The sequence below is a fragment of the Pterocles gutturalis genome, unplaced genomic scaffold (genome assembly GCF_000699245.1).
Source record: "Pterocles gutturalis isolate BGI_N339 unplaced genomic scaffold, ASM69924v1 scaffold15222, whole genome shotgun sequence".
Lineage (NCBI taxonomy): Eukaryota > Metazoa > Chordata > Aves > Pterocliformes > Pteroclidae > Pterocles > Pterocles gutturalis.
In genome coordinates this window covers 37,269-47,347 of record NW_010113033.1, presented here as the reverse complement: position 1 = coordinate 47,347, position 10,079 = coordinate 37,269, and the positions used below count along the sequence as shown (strand labels likewise).

Genomic DNA, 10,079 nt, shown 5'->3' with positions numbered 1-10,079 from the left:
CCCTGTGGGGTCAGAAAAGCCACTTATGGCTGCCCTGCAGCGCACAGAACATAGCACAACCACTGGAAAACACGATTAGTTTAAGGGAATTAAGTTTATAACAAGTTTGTGGAAGGGGGTTTTTTTTCATTCTTCTCTGTTCCAGAAAGCAATTCCATGGCAAGGGTCATTATCTTGAAATTGCAGGGGAGAAATGTGACAAATAAGAGTCCATTTACAGAACTTCCTCAGCTAGTCTGTGGAAATGCATCTGCACTTCCAGAACTATGCCAGGTTAGCCCTGACGCAGCACAAAGAAAAGTCAAAGCACGGAAGATACACACAGCATTAGCTGTTGCAGAGCTGAGATCGCATCTTTAACTGAACTTCCTGTACTTTCATTGGTTTCCTAGTCATTTCAACCCAGTTTGCACTGAGTGGTGGACATCCTATCTCCCTGCTAAACTGTGGGAATAGGTGTTTTGGAATCTCTTTTTATCCAAGGCAAACTTTCCAAGGTGGTGCTGCTGACATGGTATTTAGTTTGTGGTTTGAGTGTTTGCCATTTGTTTATTCTGGGTGATACCAGGAAGAATAGCAAGAAGGGTTTATTTTCACGGTGCAGAAGGACACTCGTGGCATTCCAAAGGGAAGGATCGAAGTGGTGGTCCTAGACTGCACTGGTGACTAGCACTTCATCCGTGCTGAGCTCGCAGACTTTGCGTAGGAGAGATGATCCTAGCAGCAACCACTGCACCCGGGGGTCATCCCTTTGTCTTCCCACTGGAGGAAGGGAGCTTGCTGAATGCGTTGGGTTTGTGTTGGCAGAGAACTCAGCGTTAGATAATCTTCCCTGGGTCTCAGGGGATCATTAGGAGTTCTAGTGCCACTGCAGCAAGACAGAAGGTTTTTATGGTGAATCTTTCCTGCCTTGCTTCTTCCGCCTTCATTTACATCTGCACAAAAGGGTGTTCTTATTCACCCTGGACAGGCATACAGATTGCACAAGGTTAAAACCAGCCCACTGATTAAAGTGACAGTTAAGCAAAGTAATCTGTTTGGGTTTTTTCTCTCCCCCTAGAATTATGTGATTTATCTTAAAATAACTTGGTAACTTTCTCTTTCATGAACCTTCCAGTGGAACCTGAATTTTCTTAGATGCGCTATATCAAATGAGGAAACCTTTCATTGCCATTAGCCTTTAATCATTTTATGTCATTACGGAGGCAGTCCCAAGCCCTTCTAAAGGCAGGCAGCAGCTCCCTGAAAGATGTGTAGGTATTTCTGCAGCCTACATTAAGAAAATTCCTAAATTTTTAGATAACTAATATTTATTCTCACTTTCCCTGATCCTGTAGCTGAATCCGTGTGGATAGAATCTTGGATCAAAAGTCTTAATGAAGTGCAAAAACATTTTTGGAGACTGAATGCAAGATCAGGAATGTTGAGGATTTCCATTCAAGCACATGGAGGCATGTAGAACACAAGTAGTAGAGAAAATGCAGGTTTATCTAAGTTGTCTGCTTTTTCAAGAAGTTACACTACACATACTGCATGATCTAAAAGAAACAGATAATTGTTCCTAATATCATTTCTGCCAGAGGCCTGCTGGGTGGCTATGAATGTTTTGTAGCTGTGACTCCGTTCTTCCACCTTGGAAGAGAATACAGATCCACAGAAGACAAACAATACAAGTCACAGACAATCTTTAAATAATTTAAACTATATTTTACCAATAACTTATCATAACATTTCCAGGATTTTCTCCTTGTACAGACCAGAACTTGCTACCAAAAGTAGAAACAACAGAGCAATACGAGGAAAAAATTCAGTACGTCAATACTTCTGTGTGAAGAAATGAGACAGCTTGGAGTGAAGTGAAAGTAATAACTCAAAATATTAAAAAGTTTTAAAGCGGGCTGAAAGGCAGAGCATTGGATTTGCCTACACTGACATTACCAATGTATCCAGGTTCAAACAAGTTGGTCACATCATCAGAGAGCTCAGAGCTCAACACAGACAACTTCCCCAACACTTTTCCCTGCCTATCAAGGTGGCTTTTGTTATGCAGTTTGCTCTGTATCACCGTGGCTAGAAAAAGAGTTTGAAGTGCATCTACACAACACAGCCATCACAGGCTCAACAGTAGAGATGCTTAATATTTAAGGACTTGACACAGTCACATGGAAGGGGATGCACATACACATACATATATTTAATATACACACACAATACATAGCACTCACCGGCCACCAAACCATGCTTCGTCCAGCCAGGAAGAATCCGCCTACTGTCCCTCGGTTGGTTGAATACATAGCCTGTAAAAAAAAAAAAAAAGAGAAAGAAAGAAAGATTGAATCATATTTTAAGTATAATAGGCAAGCTATACACAGACTAAGAACAACCAGCTACAATGGAGGGATAAAATATACGGGGAGGGTAAAGTGGAAGAAATAAACAGAGTTTTGTTGCACTGCAAAACATTAAAATAAAATTAAATTTAACCAAAAAGAATGATCACTCAAATAAAAGCTCACATGAACACTTCATCAGGGGTGCAATGCCTTTGATTTCAGGCATCACGAAAGACTACAAGTTGCAAGTTCATTAACAGAAAGTGCCCCAGCAGATATCTACAGAAATCTATTTTCTTGTTGTGATATCAGCATCGTACCTGCTTCTCTCAGAAGTTCAAAAAAAAGAAGCCTGCTAAAATTTCCTTTTCACACACTCATTTTGTATTTGTCAAGGGACAGGCTTCAGAAGGAAGCTTTGTCCAATTTTTGTTAATGACCCTGACCCAAATACTGGATTCCCATTGTCTCCTCTGACGGACTTTGAACAGGCGAATAAAGAAAGAAGACTTGGGAAAATTAGCCAGATCTTTACTTCTGATACAGAAGAAAGGAAGTAAATATAATAGATTTACATTTAACTGCACACAGCAACTGAATAAGTATTTGTCCAATAAAGAGAACATTGTTGCTGGAAAGAAACCAGGAATTACTCAGCACAGAATTGCCTCACAATCCACAGACAAGCCTTTTTTTTGTCACAGACCTTTAATACAAAGTTCAACTACAGCAACAGCCAGACTTCCAAGGCAAAGACCCAGCTCCCTCCTGCAAGACAGCAAGGTGTTCAGGTATACTGGGGCTTCAGATTTTTTGCTACATTTTTGGCACCTACTACCATGATGAAGAGGCAAAGAAAAGGTTGTGTCCATTTTATGCACACCCCAAATTTTTGGTGCCCTTCAAAACATTGCCTGCCTGCTAGAGAGGGAGGTTTGCTCTGCAGCTGACTTGTCTGCTCTGTGAAATGGGTTCCCGGGATGCTCCTGGCAAGCACAGGATTACCGAGGGACAATGCATCTTCCCGTGTTAATGGTCAGGTGTTCAGCTGAGCAGGAGAGCTTGCCCCAAGGAAACCAGAGTGCCTCAGAGCAGCAGCTTCGAAATTTAGTGACATTCCACTCTTTACAGCTTTGTAGGTCACAGTAATGGCCTATTATCTTCAAACACTTGAGCACTGAGGTTACACGATAGGGTATATCTGCCTCTCCATTAGCTGTCAAAGCACTGTGCTTTGTTTTCAGATTAGCACCGAGTTTTCCCCTGCAGTCCTCATCTCTTAAGGCATTGCCTGGGTGAGGGCAGGAGGCACCGCTGAGCTCAGATCATGAACGGAAAGTCATTGCCATCACTTGCCACCCTGAAACTGTTCCTTCTTCTTAATTTCAATGGCACTGCACCTGTAGTCCTGCTGGCAAAAAAGCCACAAGAATGCACCTACAATCTTGACCCATCTCACTCCTCTGCTGAGAGTGATGGGTCTGCAGTCCCTGGTCTGGCACAGTCACAGCTGCGGTTTGACTGTTACACCACCATACTGCCCTCCCCACACACTGACTTCTCCGTTCTCCCTGCAGCTCACTCTTCTCAATATTTCCTATCGCATCACCTCACCACCAGTTCTCACTGCAGCCTCCTGTGCTCTGCAGTGCCAAACCCCATCCCTCCACCTCTAGCCGCCCCAATCCTTACTGATCAGATCTCTCAGCTCCTTCCGCACTAGTTCCATTCATCCACTTAAACAGATGTCTCCCCAGGTCACCATCCCCTCTCCAGTAAATAGCCATATTTTCCCCACCACGTGCTTATTAACTATCTCAATTAAGCACCAAAATCTTTATACAATTATATATTTTAATTTACTGAGCCATTTTCTCAGGACCCTATAAGCTATCTGCTCATAAAATAAAATAAAATAAAATAAAATAAAATAAAATAAAAATACAGTGCCAACCTACCCATAGCCCCACTGCCAGGACTAACAAAAAGTAGATGACAATAACAGAGATGTCTGCAGGATTGTTGATCCTTATGAAGGTTTCCATCCTGGCTGCTTCTTTGGCTTTCTTCTTCTTTCTCTCCTTATATGCTTCTTGCAGAGTTCAGGTTAATGATAAACTCCTGTCATCCCCTATGTCTTATATAATATATAACTTCAGATTCACTTGTCTCCCATGCAACACAAGTTGAAGCTGCTGCTTTTCCTCAAACAATTCCTTCCCAAATATTGCTCCTCTGCTACAGGTGCTGCAAATTTCAGAGTTCAATCCCCTGCCAAAGGTGCTCAGGGTTTTAACATCCACGAGCAGATGTCTGAGAAGGAATGAGCTCGGAAAGGAGTGGCTTGGCTGCAATAAACCTGCATATTTACCTCACTGTGTGTGAATACCTTTTTTTTTTTTTAAGTGGCTGTACCTGTAGATCTAGTCATGGAAGACGTAGGTCTTTTAAATGATGATGGTGCCCAATTATCTGTGAGGAGGAGTGACCTGACATCTGGGGAAAACCCAGGGGTCCAGGAGCTGGGACACCCTCTGTGTCACCTCTCAACCCAGCAGCATTAGTCAATGGAGAAACAGCCCTGTGTTCTGGGAAGGAGATACCCTGAAGCTGCTTACATCTCTCACACAGACACAGGTAAAGATGGATGTGAACCGCAAGACTCAGATCCAGGAGCTTACTGTGCTGAATTTCAGGGTGTTTAGACCATGGTGTTGGTTCTCTCTATTGTAGCTAATCAGCTTCACATTCAAATAAGTTCAAAGGTCATCAGAGCTTGGGTCTGTTTTCCCTTTATTTGTTCCTCTGACTTTAGAATCAAGCTAAGCAAAATAACTGGTCATAAAGATGTGGAACACACCGATTATAAACAGATCTTCACAGCTCTTAATAAGGACGCTTCCCCAAAAAATGCATGTGACCCTCTGTTTGAGCTGGAAGAGGTCAGGAAAATCCAGGATATTTACAAGAAGAAACACAGGTGCCAGGCACATTTCTGGGCTCTGAGGATATCTGAAAGTCCTATTCTCCACTTGATACTGGGGAAACATTATTTATCTACAGCTGACCAGGCTGCCTTTTGGGAGCAAAAAGTTACCCTGAAGTTACACTGAGCAGAACAAGCAGTATGGAACATTGAAGGCACAGTGGGTACGGCTGATCTTGCAGCGGTTATTTCCTCAGGAGCTGAAATTGAGGTCTGGAGGTCTGGCGCTCTGTCCATTGGCAATGAATTTTTCCTAGATAAACTACCCTTTGGTACTGGTGGCTAATAGAAAGCATTGAAGTCTAAAAAGCTATAATAAAGTGTGATTACTCACAAGAATAAAATAAATATCTCACTATTGTTTGAGCAGTTTGAGCACCTATATTCTTATAAAACAGTTCTGTCCTCTGATAGTTTAGGCATCTCTCCCAAAACACATTCTTCAGTTTGTCCTACAGGACTGTGAAACCTTAGCTTTAAATCCAACAGAGAAAAAATTAACCCTGGAAGCTGCTGAGCATCCAAAATTCCCATTAGCTGCAACCTTCTCTGCTGTGTATTTCAGAGGAAAATAAAAGACTTATTTACTAACCTTAATTATCAGGAAACAGTTTGCCTAAGATAGGCCGTAGATGGCACTTCTTTACTAAGACTGACAGATTCCTGGGGGTCCTTGCAACTAACAAAAAGGTTGGTTTTCATGGATTTCATTTCTGCATCAGTCTACAGAGGAAAAGCAGAAAAAAACCCCAAAACATTAGACAGGAACTTATCTACCATAACACATCTTGTGTTCTCATCCAGAACTCTGAAAAAAATTGCTCAGAGGCTAAGAAACACTACAGCCTCCTGTCCGCAGCTGCTAGTGTGGCCGCATCAACAAGACTCCAAGGTTGAAACAGCAATGGAGAATCAGTGTCTGGAAAATAATAATCATGCAATTTCTATCTTTATGTACAGTGGAAACAAACTTAATTCTGTTTTCTCTCTGAAGGCCACAAACCCAAACCAAACATTCTCTACAAGACTGTCAAAAAGGGGAGGCAGCTTTGTCAAGGCTCTTAATATCTCATCTCCACATCCTCATATCTCCAGTCCAAAGAGAAACCTAGAAGCATTATACTCAGCAGATTGTTGATGTAGTAAATGAATCACTTCATGAATTGAATGCATATAAATGGCCTCTGAAAGGTCAGCCAAGTTACCAGATTTGAAAAAGGCTGAACCTATCTTTGTATTAAAGCTTTCAAAGATAAGCATGAGTAAACCTCCTGATGTGAAGTTCACCCTTCACATCAGGAGACAACGATAATCTCTTTTTCTCACACTCAGCTAGCAAGGTGCTTCAGTGGGTGGTCTCACCATCCTGAAGTGTCTGGTCAAGCAAGTATAGGGCTCCAATACTACAGAAAATAATTTTTATATTGAGAAAATTTCTCTAGTCTTTCCTGTGAGCCAGGCCAACTCACTGAAGTAAAAGAGATTTTAATGGGAGTGAGAAAAAGAATTAGTCTAAGTAGTGTAACACAGTGGCTGTGATCACATCCATAATGACTGCTCTCCTCTGGATCAAGCTTGATGACATTTAGCTTATCATGAATACCTCTGTTCATACCTGAACAGACAAAACAGACAATGGACGAGACCACAAACAGCTGCAGAATGGTGTAGTAACTTGCTCAAAATCACACCCCAGATTACTGATGGAGCCCAGACAGAATTATGTCATGGCTTTGCACATCCAACTGTAAAACCAGAAGAGCTGACACAGGCACCCTGTCTTATGGGGCACAGGGCAGGGACATGAAACTGTGTAGAAGCTGCAATTGCTCTGTTGTGATTAGAAAATGGAGCTGCAGCATAGAAAAATTGAGAATTATAGCCCTTGCTGCCACTTACCCCAGTCTCTTAAAAACTTGTAAGTCTTCCTCCTGAAGACCAGTAAAACAAACCAACTACAAAGAGAAAGATGCATTAGTATGCAAACTACCTCCCACAAAGGAACTCCTCTAATCTTTTCTCTGACATTCCTCCAAACTTCTCTATAAAGCAAGCAGATTTCTTTTTGGAGTGCTCTTCAGAAATGCTAATTTATACATAGGATCTTTTGTACAATTAATAAAGGACAAAAACAGACAAAATTTTGCAGTTATTTTACTTGCAGAAGGCTATATACTACATTAGCAAAGTCTCTCCCCTCCTTTGCTGGTTTCCTAGCCACATTGTATGAAATTAGCGGGAAAAGAAATCACATTTGCAAGTGGACAAAATATAAATTCAAAGGTCCTCAACATAGTTTTCCTAAGATTGTCCTAAGAACAGAGGATGGCAGTTAGAGTAGGAGACAGAAGGACACCTGTCACCTCCTTTCATGCCACGAGTTATTTTTTTCTTCGCACAATCTTCCTTAAGTGAGCACAATTTGTGTCTGATCAGAAGACACAGAAGGATGACAAAAATTTTGGAAACTAAAAAGTGGAATCCATAGAAGAGGAATTACTAAAAGGAAAAAAGACCCAAATGCCAGAAGATCTGATGTAGGTAGAAGACCAACCATAGAAAAACAGGTGCTATCCTAAAAGGTTATCAGAAAGAAAGTAACATCATTCTAGTCTTATTCACTTAGAGGATCAGATTAAGAAACATGAAAAAACTCCTCATATTTATCGACAAAAAAAAAAAAAACAAAATAAAACTAACACTAATTCAAGATAAATTTTCTAATTAGTATCTCTACAGAGGAGAAATATCAGAGGACATAAAAATAGGTTTATATGCAGATAGACCAACAGAATTGACGCAAGGAAATACATTCAGTTCTTCAGTAACTGATAAAATATCTCTGCGTGATCACTAAGTGTGCCCAGCCCTGCAGTATCTAAGCATTGACAATGTTATAAAAACAACAGTCCAAAGACTGCACTCTTCCTACAAGATAGGCTAAGACTGCAAATAAGGTTACTTCTTTTATTAATGTTTTATTAATTCTTATAACTCAGGAGATTAATAGGGGAGGATTAATGGCAAGGCATGGCTTTGAAATTTCCAACGGGACTAATAAAGTTGAATAGCAGATTAAAAATTACCCCCCAAAACCCAAGCAGACTGTCACCAGATTTAGCCACCTGACAGCGAGGCAGACTGCTCCCCACAAGCAATTTCTTGATTGAGTAGCATTCTCATTAAAACAGAAGTATGATTATTAACTTATAGACTACAAGAAACACACAACTTACTTATCCTCATGATCTAATCCATCATATTTTGTATGTCAGAAGCTTGCTTCCTAACTTTCCCCTAAAATGATGTTTTCAGAAAATTCTTTTTGAGAGATCAATATATGCTGATTTGCCACTTCTACTACAGCTAGAATTAAAAAATAGAAGGAATTATCCAGAGTGGCTGCATAATCATGATCACAACTCTCACAAATATTTTTGCCACTCATGTTTCAGAAATGCTTTAAGGAGAATATAACTCCACTGCCTAAAATACAGGAGACAAATGAACCAGAGATGAGCTGCTGATGCCCCTTCCACTGAAATAATTCTCCGATTTTTCAGGTGACCTAAAGAAAACTCTAGTTGCTCATACTCTATTTTGCTCAAAATAAATGTGATCACTCTTGAATAAAGGATAGCCTCAGCCCTTGTGAATATGTTTTGATTACCCCACAGCAATAAGCAGCAACAAATATTATATCGATAATACTAATACTAATAGTAATAGTATTTTGACAGGTTAATTTGATTAAAGAAATCTAAGTGGAGAGGGAACAGACCATAATCCACTAACGTAATAGCCTAATATATATGTCCAATTTGCTCTACAGGGTCCCAGGGGCTCTTCAGTTAAGCCTCTTGTTTGCACAGTGTTTGGTTGGAAAATTAAATGTAGGAAAAATCTGAATAATACTGCACAAAATACAACATGAAGCTTCTGAAAAACCAGTAAGAACAGAAAACATTGTTGGAGAGAATCCAGGGGAAATATTCTTTAAGGAATCTGGACTGAAAGAGACAGTATTTGGATTTGGTACAAACATTTTATTGGTATTGGAGCAATAAATCAGTTAGAAATATGGAACATGGGAATCCCCAGTCAGGATAAAAGTAAAAAGAATTGCCTGGAAAACACTTCCCTATCAGGGGGAAGAAAAAGCTAACAAACACAAACAAAAATCCCCAACCAAGAACAACAAATATCATACACAGATCACAGCTGGAAAAAAAGAGAGAAATGGAAATAATGAACATGAAGAGTGTAAAAAAATAAACTAATATTATCTGAAAATTAAAAATATTGATAAATTACCAGATACCTTTGTGCAGAGGTATCTTTTGGACAGACTTTGAGTTCTGACAGAATCCAGAACAGAACAAAGGACACAAGTGGGTTTTTTGGCATGAAATGGAAATCCCTTCTAAAGTGAGATCTTATTGATCTGCCAACTTATAAAACCTCAAAACCAAAAAATACTTGTTCTGTATAGTTTCAATCTTTTAAATCTACTTAACACTGATTATTGAAGTTAATACAAAACTATTACTTTTGACATTAAGGCTGTAGCCTGCGTCTGTTTCCAGGAGACATCTAAAAAATTCTGTTAACTTTCTTAGCAGATGGGAAAAGTCATCTAGTCACAAGCTATGTAACCTGAACTAAAAGTACACGTGATATAAACTAATGACATATTTTCTTACTTTAGCAGTCACTAGGAGCAAGACATGGGAAGAAACTGAAACCTTCATATAACTCTA

The 10,079-nt window shown here is 40.0% G+C and overlaps 1 protein-coding gene across 2 annotated transcripts in view; it reads right to left on the bottom strand.

Moving 5' to 3' along the window:
- SLC5A1 (solute carrier family 5 (sodium/glucose cotransporter), member 1) overlaps positions 1-4,378 on the bottom strand; it is a 25,344-nt gene extending 20,966 nt beyond the window's left edge. For both annotated transcript variants that reach the window (XM_010074302.1, XM_010074301.1), the window contains exons 1-2: positions 4,292-4,378; positions 2,226-2,297 (exon numbers count right to left, since the gene is read on the bottom strand). In XM_010074302.1, coding sequence (XP_010072604.1) covers positions 2,226-2,297; positions 4,292-4,378 — 159 coding nt within the window. The remainder of the gene's footprint in view (positions 1-2,225; positions 2,298-4,291) is intronic.
- Between the last annotated feature and the right edge of the window lie 5,701 nt (positions 4,379-10,079).